Source organism: Melanaphis sacchari, unplaced genomic scaffold, assembly GCF_002803265.2.
Source record: "Melanaphis sacchari strain LSU unplaced genomic scaffold, SCAv2.0 Contig244_pilon_pilon, whole genome shotgun sequence".
Taxonomy (NCBI): Eukaryota; Metazoa; Arthropoda; class Insecta; order Hemiptera; family Aphididae; genus Melanaphis; species Melanaphis sacchari.
The window spans coordinates 661,228-683,704 of NW_020271119.1; the positions used below are offsets into that span (position 1 = coordinate 661,228).

The 22,477-nt window shown below is 23.6% G+C and overlaps 1 protein-coding gene across 2 annotated transcripts in view; it reads left to right on the top strand.

The window, feature by feature from the left end:
- Positions 1 to 662: 662 nt before the first annotated feature.
- LOC112594872 (pickpocket protein 11-like) overlaps positions 663 to 22,477 on the top strand; it is a 28,449-nt gene continuing 6,634 nt past the window's right edge. Inside the window, exons 1-4 of one of the 2 annotated variants that reach the window (XM_025339883.1) lie at positions 663 to 787; positions 19,193 to 19,268; positions 21,557 to 21,699; positions 21,769 to 21,841. In XM_025339883.1, the coding sequence (XP_025195668.1) occupies positions 768 to 787; positions 19,193 to 19,268; positions 21,557 to 21,699; positions 21,769 to 21,841 (312 nt within the window). In that variant the 5' untranslated portion in view covers positions 663 to 767. Of the gene's footprint in view, positions 788 to 11,840; positions 12,507 to 19,192; positions 19,269 to 21,556; positions 21,700 to 21,768; positions 21,842 to 22,477 lie in introns of those variants that run through there. The other variant, XM_025339882.1, reaches the window with a different exon arrangement.

Here is a 22,477-nt window from a genome sequence, read left to right on the forward strand (position 1 = left end):
CTATTCTAACACATAACGTATTCACCTTTAAATAACTTTAAAAATGTATAATAATATAGCTAACCTAAATGGCGTCTTGTAAGCAACTTTTCACGTTAAAATTTGAATATAATCATGTTTTTCATCACATGCACACTGGAAAATATATAGCTTAATAACCTATATTTATGCGACTAAATCATTTTGCAAAAATTTCAGATGCCTTATAATATTAATGTTTGAATCAATATTGAGAAAATATAGTTACTAAAAAAATTTTTTTTTTTAATAATTATTAAAACAAGAAGAAAAACATTTGCAAGATATTTTTTGTTTAAAATAATTATTGATTTGTAGAAAATAAATAATAATAGGTTAAATATTTTTTCCTAAAAATAATATTATAAGATAATTAAATTTGAGACAAATGAATTTCTATGTTCAAACAAAGTAAATTACAATCTTATTACCAACAACTCACATTTCCTCTCAACAGGTCATTGTATTACCAATGCTAAAAATATTCTTCAAGAATAATATTATAGATATCATTAAGTGTTTCATAACACAAATAAGAATTAACACTGTATTCACTAGTATATAGTTGAATAGAAATTTAAAAACTATTACTACTGATTTTCTAAAGGAAGACCCCATTTTATCGAGAACACTAACAATGTATTTTTTTTTTTTACAAACTAGGTAGATTTACTTTATACGAAGTATAATTCAAGTGTTCAACTAGTTCTTTTGTGCCCACGTTATACAAAGTTACAGCAAAGTGCTGCATGTGTCTACATAAAAATAGGTGGGTATGAAGTGGCTGTCAGATCGTGTTAAGTTGTCGATTGTCCCCGGGGCTTTAGAGTTGGTTGAAAACTCCCGTCAAATTATAAATTACCCATCGCAAAATAATGAAAAGAAACTATAAAAGATAGTGCACATAATGTGTATTCACATACACAGACAAAATCCAATCTATATTATATGTTGTCAAGACTGTTTAATGCTACCAATACAGGTACTTAATTAAGTAAACAAATACATTTACAATTAAAAGCTTTAACAAAGTATATTTTTTTTACAAAACGTTAGTGTTATTACAGAGCAAGTATTAAAATATTAAACCGTTTATTATACAGTGTATCAACTTAGTCTCATGCATTCGAATACGATTTTCATATTTTGAATATTTTATGTAAAGTAATAATAGTTGGTATTATTTGATGGTAAATACTTAGAAAATACTTAGCTTCATTTTTGAATACAATGTTACATTAATCTCCCAACTTAGTTAAATTAGTGAAACCAAAATCTATGGAAAAGTTGAATCAGTATTTACAACTATTATTATAAGGTAGTTATAAAAGTATAAATAAATTGAATTTAAAAATGCCATTATTGTTCTGAATATTTTTGATAAATATTTTTAAGAATAATAAATATATTTAAAAATAAACAACCATTAAAAAAATCTTAAAATTATCTTAAGTCTTATTTCAAGTGCACACACTTAAAAATTAATCATGAAAATTTCAGTTATTTAATGATTAAGTAATATTCAAATAGAAACGTATTTTTAATTACGTTTTGTGAATGTTGATAACTAAATTTCAAATGCAAAAATATGAAAGTACGATGGTATTTTGAACGAAATTTAATTAGTGACAATAATTATTTATTTCTGCTACAAGCTGACTAACTAATTGTTAATCAAACATTAAAATATGCTGCGAACGATACAATAAACCACTTATTAAGTTGATAAGAAGATTTTCCAAGACAAAAATATTAATTAATTTAGAAAATTTGTGAAATAAAGTAAATTTATACCCTTGATAAATATGTAAAGTAAAATTAACAAATCAAATACTTTTTTTGCCTAGGAAATGAAAATATTTGAACACTAAAAATGCGAAAATATAATATTATAGAACTTTCCACTTAATTTGATAGTATATAAAAAGTAATTTGTTTTGGACTATATATTTAACTACAAAATACAGAGAGTGATTTTCGTAAGTATTAATTTACATTTCTAATTAGGCCAACTACATTTAACTATATTAATGTATTAATAAATTGAATATTATACATAATTAATAATGGGAAAATGACAAATTTTATCTCAAAAATATTATATTCTTCACGAGTAACCATAAATACTGATTATTACTGCATTCTTATATACAAAACAAAACCGATCAATGACATGTTGATATATTTAGCCTTTTTTGAAATGAAAAAGAGTAAATAAGATATTAATTTTCTCTCACAAATCCATGATAATTTAAAGGGAAAGTTTTAATCTAAAAACTATCCCTTACATGTGTAACTTTTGTAGTCAAATACTCAAATGTAAGATTATACGTAGATCTCAAATTTAAAAAATAACGATTGTTTCCATTTGTTTATTTACTAAAAGATAAAAGCTATTCCTATAGAGGGATATGTTCCTCTCAACCTCCTCTGTGAGCTTTTTACTGAAGCAAACATATAATCATATAATCTGTACATCTGTACTTTTCGTATAAAAATAAAAATAATATAAAATTCATAATTGTTAATGTTTTTAATTTATTATAAATAATAAAATGAGCATAACAATTTTAAATTTTACAAATACATATTCTTTCATATTTACTAAAAATTTTATTTTTGTAAAATAATACTATTAATTATTAATCAAAATAATTAAAATAGCTTATGTTAATTTTTTTTTTCGTATCTTAATTAAATGATGATCTTCTTACTTATAAAATGATGTAAGCTTCAAAATTTTATATACGGCAAACACGAATAAAATTATTGTTTACTTCAGAGACTGGAGAACTTAAGTTAACATAATTTACAATTTTATATTTTCAATTTCATGACGCAATTGTGTGATAAAACAATAAAAATAATTCAAATAAAACAAGAAAAAATGATCTTGTAATGGATTGAAACTTCTAATATTTAATATATTTAGTTGGAATGTGCATCCATTATACTATTCATATTTGAATAAGGTAATAAACAAGTTTAATAGATTTATTATAATTTATAATTGTTGAATATTTGAATATTTGAACGTAATACATTTCATTGCAATTATAATATACTATATATGTAATTTTGTTTTTGAAATATGTTATTTTTTACAATGATATAGAAAAATAAAACCAATTTATAAGCAATAAAGAACTTGACTGTGAATTAAATGTGTATATATACATTTAATATTTCAAAAGATTAATAACTACTGGTGGACATTATAACTTTAAAAGTGCACTACTACAACGATATCATGTTATAGCTGATAGTTTATACGAATGGTAGGTTCTTTCGTAAATCCTTCGTCGTATCCAAACGACAATCTCTTAAAAGTTCTTAAGTATAGATATAAGTAAACAACGTCAATAAATTATCTGAATACAGACGTGAACACGCATTGCAGACGAAGATTGTGAGACTGCGTAAATGTCGAACAATGTCGATGATTTATACTTAAACTAAATTTATTTACTTATTATTTATGTTTATTTTCGATTTCTCCACATCTCAAAAATTACATAAAAAATGCGAAATAGCTAGGTACGGTAACAATATTTTTCGTAAAAATATTTCAAAGCCAAAAAGGTTTGATGTGTCTCGTCTCCTCCCGAACGATGTCACTTAAATTGCATCGAGAGAATTTATTCAGTCCATTTCCGAAACAAATCTGCGGTCTTTTAATCACGAACAGAACACATCGGTCTGAAAGGGAAGCTACCTCAGTTTTTTTTTTCAACCCGTCCTCTTTCTCTCTTCTCTTATTCCCTCTCTCGTTTGTACCGTATGCGGACAAAATAAATTACCAGCAGTATACTCGGCACATATGTCGACGATGCGTTGAATAATTTTTACATCAGTATGGTTGAAAAATCATTCCTTTTCATAAAGAGATGGTATAGAACAAACGAGCCATTACTTGGATTAAAATGGCACCACTCCGCCACACGATCGCGATCGTTTGCCGCGCCACCGCACCCGCTAGTCACAAGCTGCCCTTTATTCACTTTCATCACTAAACAGGCGGGTGAATGTTCTGGGCAGTACGCGGTAAACGTACATAATATATATAAAAAATACGAAAAGATTGCGCGCACCGCCGACACTCGGCGTCCAAGGGCTGTACGGTGAAAAGGCGTGGGAAAAAAATCATTCTCAAGAGGTGAAAAGTGTATGAAATAAAACCTAAGAAAACAAAAAAAATATATATATATATATAGGAAAGAGATCCAACGGTAAAAAAGAAATTAAAAAAAAAAAAATAATAATAATAAAACCTAAGTCCTCGCAAAAGCCGAAGTAGCCCTGTTATCATATTATTCCAGTTATCCGGTAGGTAAACGTTCAGCTCCACCAACCTTTAAGAAATCCGAATATTAAATATTCCACAGTCACCCGAGAAAATTAACTTTTTCACATAAACAATAACAACCCCTCGGGCATTGTTCAAGCTGTATATTGTATTTTTCAGGTATTGCTGTGTGCATATAGAACTAGCGCAATGGAGATGGAAATGTTGGCGAAATAGCAATGCGAAATATTAATAATTATAATAAATGCGTTTAATAGGGAGAAAAACATTAAACGTGCATACCTATATATTAATTTTTTTTTTAACGAAAATTGTATAGTCACGCTTTGAGAATTTTAATTTATTTTAATTCACAGAAAAACAATACATTAAGTTAAACGTGCGCGAAACTATTATCGTCGCGGAACCGTTTGATGCTCATCGTGTATACCAGCAAAAACTTACTTCAATACTATAGTTTCCGATGTAATTCGTTTTCATTACGCATTTTATTCACAAAACTATTTTAGGAATACGTCTCGATGTGTATTTTTAACTTGAAACCATAGGAATTTAAATTATTGTACGTTTTTCAGTTAAAAATAAAGTTATATTAGACGTTAAAATCGGTTACTGTTTAATCAAGATAATTATTATTGTACAAACAAGTATCTGCGATGTTCATTTCATCATCCGTGTTTATGTTAAAATTGTAGGTAACTGTTGGGTTATTAACCCATATGAATAAAATAATATCAAACAAATATTGAACATACTATTTGATTTTTCTTTAAAATTCGTACACACCATAGTCTAATCGTATAAAAATGTATAACATTTTAATAATAAGTTTACTTTAACATCAAGTTTGTTATTAATTTAAATAATTGTATTTTGATTGTATTAAAAACTTTAATAATATGGAGTATAACATAATATTATTACTTATTTCAAGTCTCGTTACTCTATGATTATAATTTGTTATGAGTTTAACTTTAACACTTAATAGTATTATATTTAATCTTTGAATAAACGGTAGATTATTTCAAATATATTATTTGTATTTGTTTTAAGAGTATTAATATTTGTTTTGAGTAGTTAAAATAGTCATATACGTAATATATAATATATATGTATAGTTCAAAATATTTTAAGTCTCTTATGTTCAGATTATTATAAATTTATCATCATTACGATTTACTGTTTTCGAAAAAATCACAACTCATGATATAATAATACTATTGTATTTCTATTCAAAATTAATTTTATTTATCGATAAATTAATAATAAATCAGCAAAGATTATTTTCCTATTATTATTTAAAAAATAATTTAATAAGAAACTCGGATTAAGACAAAATCTATTCAATATATATCTCTCATATACTATAACTAATCAAATTCTCAAAACCCAATAATAATTTTTTAGAAGTCAATAACTGTGTTTAAATGCGCTTATCTTTATTACAGCCTTCTCCGTGCACTCAAAACTCAAATATTATTCTTAAGACATTAAACGAATACTAAGTTATTAAATAAATAATCGAAAGTAAAAATATTAAATGCAGTACTTAATCACAAATGCATTGATATTGACAAAATGTGTTAAATATTGATTCATATCAGAGAAAAAGAAACTTCAAGCTATGCTTGTCACTTCAACCCACTTAAAAGCAGATAACCTCAGATACTTAAAATTTACATTTTATGCTTTTGTTGTCATTTTCTATTCACAATAACATATTCAATGTATATTGACCATTTTGGAGTTATTTATAGATATCAGAAATTTTTAATTATTTTAGTTTTATTTCTATAAATTTCAATTAAAAATTATTCATTGAACAGAAATGCTGAAAATTGCATACAAGGTTTTTAAAAAAAATTTAAGCTATAAATGAAAAAAATTCTAACGAAAAGCCAAATTATTTTTTTATAAACATTTTAAGTTCAAATTTTTTAGATTAAAGATATTCACCCGTAAAATTTTTATTTATCAATTTATATTATGTATTCAATTTTGAAGTTTTATGATATTTATAGAATGATGTGATTAAATTTTGAGTTATATAAGCTTAGGTATATAATATAACATCATTGAAATAGGAATATTTTTATGATTTAAAAATTATAATAATAAAATAAGTACAATATTTTCGAAAAAAAATAAAATATTTACTTACCTAAAATAAATAACTTAAATAGTAATATTAAATAAATATGTTACAAAATATAATTATGGTTAGACTGAAAGATCGTCATTCCTCAAAATCGATTTTGTATACAATGATTTATCATTAAATTTAAATTTAACTTACCCGCTAAAAATATAATGTTGCTGTACATGAGCGGTACCCATTTCCTATATTTTTTCTAATTACATTCTATTTTTAATATTATAAATTTTCAAAGATATTAAATTTTCTAATTAATTGAATTTAATTCTAAAGTCCCGACAACGGTTGGTTTCTCCTCTCATTTCGCCGTCTGGTTCACCGTCTGTTTTTTATTAACCTTTCCCTTGTTTTAATTGTAAAAAATATTTTTTATAAATTGTACAAATAAAAATTTAAAAATTTAAAAAAAAAAAAAAATTGAACTTGAAGTAAGATTTATAAATATTTATCAGACAATTAGACGAAGGTTGATCAGACGTATATCTATGTATTAAGATCTAAATACTTATATATTTTTATTAAAATAAATCTATACGTGACAATAAAATAAGTTGTATTAAAATTAATATTTAATTATCAACACATGGTATGTTATATTGGTCTTAAGACATAACAAAAATAAAAATAAATAACAATAAAATATGTTGAACTAAACTGCCATGTTTAAAATAGAATTGTAATACTGTATAATATGACTTTTAAGATTTACATAATAATATAATATACCTATTAATACTACATAGAGTGTATTGATGGATTTGTGTTTTTTAATTGTAGTTGTATTTTTTTTTATTTTTATTGTTCTTGAAAACTAAGTTTTAGATTTAATAACTAGATCATTATCCATACATTGAATATAAATATATTTATTATTTTTTATTTGTATTCGTTGAAAATCATAGTTAAAATATAATAGCACATATTTTGTTTTTTTTCTTTGAATTTTGTGCCAAATGTGAAATTGAATAGAAAATATAATTTTTTAAATACTATGAATGCATGTAGGTCAAGTACCACAAAGTATTGTAAGTATGTATAAAATAGAATTCTTTTATACTTTTATGAACTCATACATTTTTGATATTCAACTTGTAAATTATAATTAAAGTAAATATTCTGTGTGGTTTAGTTAAGTTAAAAACAATGAGTAAAGGAAGAAAATATATCATAAAACAATCGCACTTTTAAAATTATTTATAATTAAGTTTAAGGTGTAAGAGTCAAATTATTTTTTTTATACCTACGTATTTATTTCTAATTTAAACAATTAATAAATAATGTATGTCGTAATGAGCTAAATCATGAATAATGAATTTATTCTATCATATACAAGATTAAATGTAAATTGCCTATCTAAGACGCCGCGTGATTATAATAAATATTACATAATCGAAATACATTTAAATGGCTGTAGTTAGTTCAAAGTAAATGTCACTATGACTACATTTTTAAACCAATTAAAGTATTCAAGTATTTGAAATTTGAATCTCTCAAAGTTTTCTAAGTACCTAATTTTTAATTTTTAAACATGTAATAAAATTTAGTAGGCATTCAAAATAAAAAAAAAAAATGCACGTGTTTTTTTACTGTAAATATTTAAATGATAAATAAATAAAACTATGGTGAAACCTAAAAATCACAATAATAGTTGGTTTAAAAATATTTAAAATTCTTTTATTACAGTCTTGTCTGTGTCCTTGTTCGTTTATTAAATTTATACGTGTTGCGTTGATCTGATAAGATCAGTCGAAAACGCCTACGTTTACCAAGACTATGCAAATGTTTTTTAGTCACTTAACATTTGCGTCATTATAATAAAAAAACTTGAATAATATTCATGTATTTTTTTTTTTTTTTTAATGTTCAGTTATTTACTGTTCTGTTGTTAACATGATCTTAAAAAAAAAATATGTTTATTACTAATTAGTAAAACAAAATATTATTTCAGGTTAAAGTATTTTTGTAAACAAAAATATTTTCTAGCACTTGATTAATTTAAAATCATAGAATTCATCTATGTTGGTATATCAAATATGGAAATAGTCTATTTTGTATAATAAAATAATTCTATGCCATTCATTAAACATGATAATTTTCCTCTTTGGCCGTTGTAAATTTTATTTAAAATTTTTTCTGTTACAAAAATTCGTATTTTTGTCATGATTTTTACGCGACAATAGCGACAGCACGTTACATACATTCGCATATAGTTTATAATAATGTAATGCGTAAGCGTATACAGACTTCGTTTTCAGGTGTGGTTACTGATCACTGACAACACCAACCAACAATAATTTAATAAAGTGATATTTAGTTAAAATTAAAAAAATTTATAAATTGTACAATATATACATCTATCAGTAATGATAATTACCTACTCATATTATATAAACATGCAAGTTAAGATCAATTCGCGATGTACAAAAGTAGATTTTTTCCAGCTCCTTAAAAATAATATTACAACACCGATGTTGAATAGAACCAATAAAAATGAAACTATTGTTTGTTTAATAACTATATTCAATTTTTTTTAAGATAACGACTTGTCAAAGATCTATCATTTGGATTCAAACGGTTTTTATAGGTAAATTATTAGCGTTTAAACTCAAAACACCGACGTCCGACACAATATTTAAACATAAAAACAGTATATTATTATTATCTCTAGATTATTCTACACGAGACTTACATTCAGCCCATTTAATTATGAAAATATTGTGATGATCGAATTAAGCATTTTAAAAATATAAATAACTGTTTTTACTACTAGCGTTTATGGGATTATAAAATAAAAAAAATACATTTCTAACGAAAAGTATCCACTATGGAGCTTTGAATCTAATTTGAAAACTCTTGTATTCATGAACTTTTAAGATTATAATCGTGCGTAAAAAAATCCCAACGTCGTGATACTAATATAAGATATAGACAAGTCGTTATTTTCAATGTGTCGATTAAAATCTGAATTACCATTAACAGCATATATATATATGTATAAACACTATACCTAAACATTGGCAATACAAGCTTTTTCTGGACAAAATTATGTTTTAAATATTAATAATCATGAACTAACAAAACTAACAAGTTATAGTAGTAAGATGTATATTATAGTGTCCTAGTTATACGTCAGAAGTTATGTGTATTTTAAAACATTTATAAAATATAAAGTAAGAAATATGAAAAAAAAAATGTAAGAATTAAAACCGAGATTCATCTAAACTTTACTACCCCTGTAACTTATTAAGTGTATGTTTAGTGTTAAATATGCTGTGATTTTATAAAATGTATAATTTATGTATCAAGCATAATAATATGTATAAAGTATTAATAACGAATCCATTACTGACACATTTTTCTAATATTATTATATATTTTACAATGTGTTTTGTTTATGTGTGTTTGTAATCACTTTTGGAATAGTTAAAATGCTTCTTTTTTTTTTAACTTGAGGGTAGTTTCTGGAAGCAAATTAAATCTATTTGGTACTTAAGTAGGTCAAATCTTAAAAATATATAAGCATAGTAATTTTTTTATTGGCATTTCAAATATAAATTTGAACGAAATTATATATTTAAATTATGAAGAACGATATTAATTATTTTGTTATTATTTAAAAGCATTATATTTTGTTGGAACTTAAAACTTTTACATATATTATAAGTTGTACTACGTATAATAAAATTTTCAAAATAATATATGTTAATTAGTTTTAAGGTAATACAAGATCCTATTCACAATTTTTGCGCTAAGGTGGTATTAATTCAAAAGTTAATAACAATATATAATATAGTATAAATATTAGTCGTTTAATAATTTTTTTTTTTGAAAAAAATTTAATCAACCTACTGTAGTACAATATTACTAATAGTAAAATAAATTACTTTGATAATTATATAAAAATACATATTATGGAATACAGTTATTGATATAGATTGATAGATTGTCTCAACTTAGAATTGTTTATCGTATGTAATGATATACTATTAAATTCAAATTTAACACATTCATTACGGTGAATAGCAGTTTCCACTTACCTGACTGTTTTAAGTATAGATTTATTCAATTTACGTTTACATTCTAATCCAAAACATTTCAACAATATTATTTTTGTGTATTTTTTACTAGGAAAATAAACTTTTTACTTGTGAATTTTTGAGTTTAATAAAAATTGTATAAATACATAGAATTAATTAAATGCATTTTAAAATTGTGTCTACTTATAAAAATAGGAACGTGGCTATTTGAGTTATATTAATTGCACTTAAACTTTTAATTTGTCAATGTGAAAAAAAAAAAAAAAATAAAACTTTTTCAAAACAATTTTAAGCGCGTTATTGATTGTTGTTAACGATGCGTTTACTAATTTAAAAATTAATCCCAGGAATATATTTAATAATTAACAAATTATGAAATGGTGTCAATACCATATAGAGTGGATTGTTTCATAAAAAATATTTGCTTATTATATCGTTTCAATCGTTTAATTCTTACGATGTCTCTCAAAGTAAATGATCCATGGATGACAACATAGCTGGAGGAATTATTGTCAGTACATGTTATTTTTTAATATTTATAATATGTTTAAAATGTATTGACGTCCATCGAAAATTCAGCCATGTTTGTCATTTTAAAATTATATGTACAAACGTTATTTATTTTTCTAAAAATAAATGTAAATAATTACGGTGAAGACACTGACCGTATTCCAATAATGTATATCCGTTATCAGTAAATCGTGTCGCTGGAGGGATTCGTTTGTTCAACGAGTTCAATAACTTCAAGGATAAGTGGTTCTGACGATTCAAGTACTGATGATGGAATGAGTGTCGATCCTGAATCCTACCTCCATAAATACTAGTCGTTCAGCCCTTATACGGTTTCTGATCGAATGTTGTATTTTAGTTTGATGCTTGTCGATTAAGATGTTCCTGTTTTCGTTTAAGCCGTTTTCCATTGTCGTAATTGACAAGATTCCTGTCATTATGGTCGCTGGCCGACTCTTTCTCAGCCATTTTCACGAAATAACTTCTTCATTTCATGTTTCATACATATAATATGGTGATTAAGATCGTTTGAATATTTCATGGTACTCCTTCACATATCGTATTTTACAGTTAATTTTTGCACATTGAAGGTTTTTATTTTATTTTGATAGAATCTACGGGAAATAAAAGACTTGTGAGTCAACTCTGTATTATTTATTTCCTTTTTTAAATTGAAATTTTCCAATTCGTAATTTGTACTTTTAATTTCATTAGTTTTATATTTTTTTATAGTGAATATAAAACATACATGTATAACATTTCGTCGCAGGCAATTGAAATATTTCCAAACGCCTATTTAATGTGACCTGCCGTAGTTATGCTAAGTTAAGTATTTATGTCTGTTATGTTATCACATGATTAAACCGTAAACGAACGTACTTCCTCCTACGGCTCACGCTCGTAAAAATAAATTACCCGATGCGACAATAATACGACGTACTTACTCGTCGTAAAACTGTATACACCACACGATGGGTACGTGTCTGCACTCATCTTTTCCTATATAATTAGCATCGATCGCCGTTGACCGTTGCCACCGTAAAACGCGTATACACTGTAACCAAGCGTGTTACAATTGGCTTATAAAAATGTTTTCCATCCATCACGATTCAAATAGTTATGTATTGTTATTGTTTTTATCATCACAATCGTCGTCGTGATCATATTACCGCTTCTGCGATTTATCGGCGGTTTTATATCTCGCATAAATCTAATTTGGTCGTATCCGTCACCGTGCCGTTTCTATTCGATTACACCGAAAGATGCGTCGTCGTATCGTTGCAGTCTTCCGAAGTCAGTGGTTTCGATGCGCCATGATCACGCTGGCGCTCTGTTATGCGGCCGAATGTGTAATGCGCAACGAACCGTACTGGGAAACGGACGTGGCATACTTACACTGGTCAACCGACGTGCCAGCAATCACCGTGTGCCCTGTTGCTTCCGGTCCTTCAGCAGATCACCTTCGACCGCCGATGCTGAGGTCATCATACACACACTCAAATATTTCGTTTCATTAACATTATACGTCGAAAGCGTAATATAATAATAACATTAATAACTAATCCTTCCTCGGTTCGTGGACATTTTTAAGTCTTATTTCGACTTAGATACATATCTATAATGTAGTATTCCTCTCGTGCAGAATAACATACATAACCATTGTGACATTGTATCCGTCCATCCTCTCTAGATTTGTTGCCATTGTTACCGATGGATTTTCAGTCGATAGTAAACGAGTCGCATGTATTGTTACTTATAGTATATTAAATTAGGTTTGCAAAGTGTTCAGCACCTATTCGATACGAGCACTTTTTTCGTTTTCATCGTAACTATTTATTTTATATAATTCTTCAGTCGTAAATAAAATATATCAAATAAATGTTTTAATATTTCTTGAAAATCTTTTAACATTATTTTAGCCATTTCTTCAGTATTTTAATTTTTAATTATTTGTGATCATACAGAGAGTTATTGACTGTGGAGTATTTCTTTAATTGAATTGAGATTTGATATTTGGCTGCGTCCTATAGTGAGATACCGTATATCTAGATGTGCAAAAGTGGAGTCTTATAGAGAAATCATTTTGGTTTAAGCTAATTTGGAATGTTCATCTAGTAAATCGTAAAAAAATTTAGGCTGAAAATATAGTGGGGATAATCTATTACATAATATAGTCTTAGTAGCTTTGTTTATATCTACGGATCAAATAAACATTGTACCTTTATCTACAATATTATAGTTAGTATATTACCATATTTTAATATAAATTGAATTTTAATATCTACATATATTATATAGATTAAAATATTATAAGTAATATATTTGTATAATGTTAAAATTTCTAAACAGGAACTATTAAAATACTAAATTAAATGATAATCTATTTATACATTAAGATATAAGTGTGTTAATTCTTTGCGAGCAAATTTATTGTGGTTAATTTATCGCAACGTCAATTGATTGTGTGTTAATCCATTGTACATATACGAGAATATACTTAAATTCAATATTTTCTTTCTCATTTTAATACAGACTTAAGAGTTAGGACTATATATATATATTTTAAATTAAAAGTATGGTTTAAAATATTGTCTTTTTTTAAAAAAAAAGTCAATAATTATTAGTGCTTAAGTTGAAATAATTAATCAAAAAAATTATATAAATGTAAAATTGCAATTAGACATTGTTTTTTATTCCATGTAAATATTCAACGATCATTCTATATTGAAGATCAAAGCCCAAAGGTGATATTTTTCAAACTGTGCGCTTTGTTTAAGTATTTTTTTTCTCAAGTGAACATTCACCAACTATATAATGATCGAGTTTTACTTTATTTATATTTTCTTTTTTCTTCAACGCAAATATAAATTTCCAAATACTTGGACGACATTGATTTAAAACTGAACTAAAATAATTATATCATCTTTCTACTGTATTATTAGTTCTAGGTAAATCTTCTGAAACCAATTCCAAATTGAAATGTTAAATTTAAGTGCCCTACTTTTTCGTTATATATTCATACATCTTATACAAGTTTCTTTAAAATAGTTGAGTATCGTTAATAATAACTAGTCATATTTGACATAGTATGTAGTTTTCAACAGTTGATTATAAGCATTCGTTACCTCACTTTCTGGTACGAAAGCTAAACCTGGTACTTTTTGTATTTGCGGTGCAAATTTTACATTGTTCTTCAAATGGAGTTTGAAGACCTGCATCTTGAATTTATCACAATATTCACTGAAAAATGAAAAAAGCTTCTTTTTATTTCTGTTTTTATAAATTCATCATTTATTGCATTCATTAGTAGTTTCAAAGTTAACCATTCTGGTTTTAGGACTTAATCCCGTATTATTAGTTTTAAAAGCTTAAAACATACCTTTATAAGTTTTTCTTTTTATCAGATAGTTAGACAGAACCTGATGGTTTACTTCAATTAACATACGCGCATCATTATAAAATAATAAATATTATTAAATTATGAGTTCCACACGCTGTGAGTATAAGTGAAGCAATAAAAATGTATTTAATTATCATAAATAATGCTTAATAATAATACGAATATAAAAAATAAAAACTAAATGGTAATAAGCATGGCTATACATTTTTTTCCATTCAATAAATAGTATGAAGTTCGTAAAAAAAAAATCTTGAAATTCGGAGAATTTTTATCTTACAATTCTTTTCATAGAGTTAAATACATCTGGAATTTATACAAATTATTTTTGAGCAAAATAATAACGTTTTCCGAGTCAGTAAGTATTATATATTTTATTACAATCGTAATTTTATTATTCTCACTTTCACAGCGTTCCAATTTAAATAGCCAAGCATGCAATACATCAAATTACTAGGTTACTTTGGTTTAATTCATCATTTAATAAAAATATAGGAATTGGAACAATAAATTGATTAATTAATAAATGATAAATATTTAAATATTAAGTTATAGAATATATATTGATTTTTTCTATCGTTTTGACAAAACTAAATTTTAAAAAGGAATTTTAATGAAACAAAAATATATTTCTATATTAACAGCTAGCATATTAAAATCAAATATATATATATATATGGAGAGAGAGAGAGAGATAAATAAGACGATAAAAACAAAATATATAACTTATTCTAGGCTTTGAAAAGACAATCAATTTTATAATATGTTCTACCGAGTTGAATTATAAATAATTGTATGATAATGAAAATACTATTTTACTTAATACATTTGTATGGTTAAATGGTGTAACGTATTAATTTTTTTTTAATTTAATATATTTTTTTTAAATATGATTTGTATCGTGTAAAATTTACTTTTTATACCATTCTTTACCTTTCTAACATTAAATTATATAGATTTATTCGTAACTCATCTAGTATTCAAAATAAAAGTTTTATATTGTACATATTTCAAATCATTCAATAAGGCACAATATTTATATAAAATAATTAATTCGATTCTATAGCCACAACAATAAGATGTTTAAGTATAATTTTATTTTAAGGAAAAACTTGAGTTTGTTAAATAATCACAAAAATTTAAAACTATTTAAAATGTATTATATTTCCAAATAACAATAATTAGGTAAAATAAAACGTATTTTAAACATTTATTTAAAAAATTTTTATAGGAAAAAATCAAATACAAATCAATATAAAAATAAAAAAACAATAATTCATATATTTTATTCATCCAAATATGTCTTTTTCATTATTATACATTTTATAAATTATAAACGATCATTTCAGAAATCGCATTTATAAACCACTTAGTTCCAATAAAAAATATTGGTGAAACTCACAAAAATGTCACAATACAATTTTGGCCAATTCATTAACTCATTTATTAATAATTTATAGAATTCAGCTATTTAATATTTATTTAACAATAAGTTGAATGTATTATTATACAAACATATTTTATTAATAATTATACTTATACTTGAGTACAATTTTTTAACATAGATAAGTTTTTTAAGCAGGTGCATCATTTCAGGTTTTTTTTGGGATGTGTAAGATTTCAAACAGGCCATTTTGAAATTTCACTAGGCCATATAAAAATAAATTTGCGTATATTCACATTATTATGTTTTCAATTATTTCTATACATCACATAAACCGAATCTTTGCATCAATATAAATAGAAAAACTCAATTTAAAAACTAAAATACGATAAATAATTAACAATCATAATTTATAGTATACCAATATTGATAAATGTCAATATAAAAATTTAAATAAAATTTAAGGAGATTTAATTTTGAACATTATCTCAGCAGGGCGCAGGCCAATTAGTATTATTTTAAAAGTAAAGGGTGCAACCGCACATCCTGATTTCCCTAAATGACGCCCCTGTTTATAATTAAGTTAAAAATACGTAAAAATTTAAAAATAATATTGAGAAATATCAGATATAAATTATGATAAATCAAAATTAACTATTATAACAGTTATTCTATTACCTACTATAAGTATTTCAAAAATTCAGTTTTCTCAACAAGTTTTAGTTTTAAGTTAGTGATTAAAATGATGCACAATTTAGGTAGGTACATATTCTAAAAAAGCATTTAATTTTAAAATTTTTACTTGAAAAAGTTTCAATCTATTTTTTTTTTTTACCTTTTCGACTTACGCCCCTTTACTGACTCAATATTATTTTTATTTTTTACTAAAAACTTTTATTTTGTTAAAGTTTTCAAAATAAATTTGATTATTGTGCAATGCTATGGTAAATTCGATTTCATTGACAGAGAAGACTTTAAGACGTGCGTTCAAGTCATTAAGTACAGCTTTCGCAATAGAAATGTTTATTTAAAAAAAAAAAAAAAAAACGATAATCTCATTGAAAAACGCAGACTATGGTTCTAAAAATATTTATTTTTTTAAATTATAAAAAATTATCGGAATAAATTTAATAATTAATATTCATCTCACCAATAAATAATTTTTAGGTAAAATAATTAAATAATACTGGTTTTATAGGTTTATCTCACCATATTGATTATAAAGTATAAACCTAAAAATTATAAGCAATCAAATAAGTTATTTTTACTTATTATTATTCATTATTTTTGAGATTTTGTATTGAATTTTAATATTTAAAATGAAAAAAAAATAAATAAATTTACATAACTATTCATAAAATAATTAACTTATCTTTTTAATAAATAATAACTTATTTTAGGAATTATTATAAGAACAGTTTGTTTTGTTAATTAATTGTAGGTTATTTAATTTAATTAATATTTATTACACCTAAAATAGACCTTTACTTCGTTTTTATCTAAAAATAGAAGATTATCTAAAACATGTCATAAAAATAAAAAGTTTAAATCTATATATTATACTATGTTATGAAGTATTATTTATTCTCTCTTTGATTTAAAAAATAAGAATATCATAAAAAAGTTTATCAGTCCTCTTCGGAGACTGTGTTTTTACACCCAAATCAAATTTTCTATCTGTCATCCAATGTATTCTATAATTTATTCCTGTGGTTATTGCTTTTATTCATACAGCCAAACTACAAAATATTTGTTTTGAATATTTGTGTATTATAATGATCGTTACAGTATAAAACAATAATAAAAGTTTAACTTATACAGCACTGTAATACGTTTATATACTTATATAGATAATATTTGTGAATATAATGCATATTTAATAGTTTCATATATTTTGAATGAAAAATATTACTAAAAAATACCTATCGTGTAACAACTTAGATGCGATAAATAAAATATATTAAATTTTATAACAATAGAATTGGAAATTCAAAACCATTTTTCCGAGACTTGTCAAATACAAATGATTTTAACCTATGACAAAAACACATTTAGAAGGTTAGCAAACGTGAATATATATATATATATATTAAAATACATAAATAATGTACATGTAAGTGTGATTTAATATCAAAACTCCGTTCCTTTATAGATTAAATTAATATTTAGTGTCATATTATTAATAGGTTTTTGTTTTCCATATTATACAATAAATTTAAAAAAACCTTATTTAAACTTTATTTCAAACTTACACATTATAAAAAACTTCAAAATTAAAAGATTTTTAATTAATCTTAAAACATAATATTACGTATAATTATCTTAAATTTAAACGTTTTATATACGTTGTGTATATACAAATTTAATGAAGTTTAAAAATAATTTAAGTAAATGGAGAAAATTCATATATTTAAACGATCAATTAAAAATTATAATTCAAATTAAACAACTAATTGATATTTGTTTGATTAACATATATCGGTATTAGTGAATAAATATTTATATATTTTATAAAAATATATTCCTTTATAAATAAACTTTTCCTCAAAACTTTTAAACAACAAAAGAATTGTTTAAATTACTCATTATTAACATTATATTATAAGCACAACAAAATAATGAGTTATACTACGAGTTTATACTGATTAATACATATAACTATTATAAATACAATAATTAAACTAATTATTATAAATTTCCGGTATATACTATATACAACTAGATTTACTGAGATATAAATAATATTGCTAATTTAATTTGGGCGTTAATGCGTACATTGTTATAGTAAAAATATTAGGTGACATTAATATAATTAATAATGAGTTATGTTTATTAAATTGTATCTTAAAACAATAAAAACTCTAAACTTTAGGTTTTCAGTACATAGTTACTGATTTCTTGAAGAAGTACTACTATAAATCCGTTTACTGTGTTATTAAATCACTTAGAGTTAGATTTGTGCATGTGATAGATGACTTGAATAAAAATTAAATAAAAAAATATTGATTTCTTGGGTAAATAAAAAAAAGAAAATGCAAATTTTTCAAAACCATTATATTAATTTATTATTTTTTTATTATTAATGTATTTATTAAATGTAATAACATTTACTGGAAAAATTGAAGTGAACAACATAGCTTATATTTTATCTTATGAATCGATAGTAGATACTAAAATCTTGTAATAATGTTCTAGTTACTGTACGTGAATACTGATAATAATATCGTTTATTATTTAATAAAAAAAAAAAAAAAAATGTATTTTGTTAGTTTTACAATAAGATTTTATGATACAAATAAATTCAAAATATATTTTTTGTATTAATTTAATTTATTATTATCTTTATGAATATCTAAAAAAATATTTATTATTTTTTTTTTTTCAGTAACTCAATTTTCAATGAAGTTGACAATACCTTAAGTATAAATATAATAAAACGGACAAACGAATTTAAAAAAAAGGTAAATTTACAATAGAATGATAATCTAAATAAAAAAAATTGAAATTATTTTATAATAACAAAAAACCAAGAGTAGGTATGTATATGACATATGTATACCATTCAATCAATTTAAACGCAAATTAAATTTATAAAATCCTTACATTGTGCTTTCAAAACGTTTCACAGTTACCTACGTATATTATTATATTTTATACACAGTAAATTGCTTAAAATATTTAAAGTAACTTTAATGTATTTGTACACTGTCTTAATGTGGGCCTTGATTAGTCATAACTAATAAGTTAAAAACAACTACATATGGTATACAATTTTAAAAATTAATAATATAATAGATAAAATATTTTTGATGATAAATCAATATACCGTATTACTAATAGCAAAATAAATTACTAGTGTGAAAATGAATCAATTATAAAATATTTTTTAGAAATACAGGCTATCAGCTTGCCTCTGCTAATAACGTTTTTGAACTCAATGATTTATCTTTGAATTCAAATTTTATGTATCAAATACTTTTATTCAATGACGAAGTACAATAACTACTAAACAGCAGAGTGATATAATGGATTTTTAACATTTTTTTTTTTTGAATATTAAACTTGAAATGGAAGTTATGGGTATTATTTTTACATATTTTAACTTCAGAATGACGTATTCAATAAAATTTTAGTTCTCTTTTATAAAATAATGGATTATAAAATATAAATACTACATTTAATATTTCTGAAATCATAAATGATAAAAATGTCGAAAAAAATATTCTTGAAGATATATATTAACTACCAATATTTCATATTTATAAATACTATTTAACATCAGTTGATGTCGAAAACAGTTTTTCTGTTCATAATAATTTATCAATAAACTATTAAACAACCTGATATACAATTATACAATGTAGAAAATACATTTTTAATATGTTTAAATCGATAAATAAAATATAAGAACGAAATAAATTCAATACTGTTTTTTAATTTTTTTTATTGGTATTTCAAATAATGAATTAAACTCGTTCACTCATAAATTATAGTCAAAAGTCAAATTATATTTTAACATATTATTTTTTTTTTACTTTTAAATATATAAGTAATATTTATTTCATTATTATTAACTATTTTAATTAGTTTTTAAGCCCAAGATGTGAAATAGAATTATATGTGTGAATATAATCATATATTTTAACAACATACGTATATAATATAACATATGTTTGAATTTACATTTTTTAATGATCTTATTTTCACTACCCAATTTTAAATATTTTGTATAATGTAAATAATTTTCAAACATTTATTTAAGATCATAATGTTTTTTTTTTTTTTTATTATGTTATACAAACAATATTCGATAATATTTATAACAAGTTCTATTCCATTTATTTTTCCAGTAGATCATTTTAATAACACATTTTTAATAATATTCCTGGAACCAGGTTTTGGATAAATATTTTATTTTGTGTATACAGATATTATAAATCATACTAAATTATTTAGGGTTATTAAAATAATTATTCAACTCAACGATATCAAATCATATTAGGTACATTAGTTATTTATCGTTCAAATAAAAAATATACAGTTGACATTTATAATATAAAGTATTTTCTGTAGGCTACGACTTAAGTGTATTTTATTTTTCTTGATAATATGTTGCTTTTTTGGTATTTTTAATACAACCTATAATAAAAATTTATGGGAAAAAAATTTAAATATCATTTTAATTTCATATAAGGATATAATAACTATATGACTCTATAATACGTACGTTACCAACTACGTTTGAAAATGAAACTAGAAAGGTTTAGCCTGTTTACTAGGTGTATAAATAAATATGCATAATATTTATATACTTTTTTTTTACACTTCTGTAGAAGTTAAAATTACACTCTTGGGGTGCTAAAGTTGAAAGTATTGCTTCAAATGTATCCCTAGTGTCATTTTACTACAAAAATAAAGCCGCAATCAAAAATATTGTTATGACGCCTAAAAATGGCCTATGGATAAATACTTAAAATAAAATAAAATACCTAAGTGATGACTTTCAAGTTATTTGAAATAATTGTTTTTCAAATAACAAAAAAGTATTAATTCAACACATAGAAGTAAAATAACAAAGATTTTGAAACTTAAAAAATGGTATATTCAGATATATTCAGAAATATTGTCACATATAAGTAATATATCTAGATTATTATATGCGATTTAGATATCTACTTAAAAATATGTTTTTGTATAATTGGAAATCAAACTATACTAAAGATCAATTTATTTTTCTCGATAATTATAGGATAGTATCGTATTGTGTAAAAATATGTTTAAAAACTGTTCATGGAACGGAAAACCCTTCAACTGTTGCAGACATTTTCAACCACACCGATTCATCATTGATAACCCTTGTTTTAGCATCAATTCTTTACAAACAATTAACAAGTATGGTTAAATGATACATAACATAAACCATAATATTTTATAATATTAGTAAAATTTGATACTCAACAGGAAAAAGAATTTAGTTGTAAGCCATTTTTCAAAACGTGGAGAGTTAAAAATGGAATTCAATAAGCCAGTTGAGGTGAGCAATTTAATTTAATAAAACGTTTACTTACAATATAGTATCATAATTTTATCAATACTCAGTTAAATAAATAATTTAAAATGTTATACACAAATATAAGTAATATACAAATTGTATTCGAAATAAATAATATTGACTAAAATAATAACACTTAAATCATACAATATTTTATTATCATCAATCAATAATCTTAAATACAAACGTAATTATATAAATTAATTTAGAAATAGTAAATAAATGTAAATATTAAATAAAATTATGAAATGTATAATCTATTTACCAAATGTTGTGTAAATATTTATCATATAGCTAATAAGATTTAACCATTTTTATTGAAGCATATTTTTTGATTAATAAATAAAAATAATAATAATAATAATATTATCATACTATATGAAGCTGAAGCATAAATACTTTAAGCTTTCATTGGACAGAATTATCTTCAAATAATTTTATTTAAATCTATTTTATCTGATATAATATTAGATTATTAAATTGATCATAATAATGAAACTATATACATATTTTACTCGTATCTACACATTTTACATTTCTTTTGTAAAAAAAATATTTGTTTATTTGGTTAATAATTAGGAACTTATTCTTATTTTATTGGTAAATTATTTTTATTTT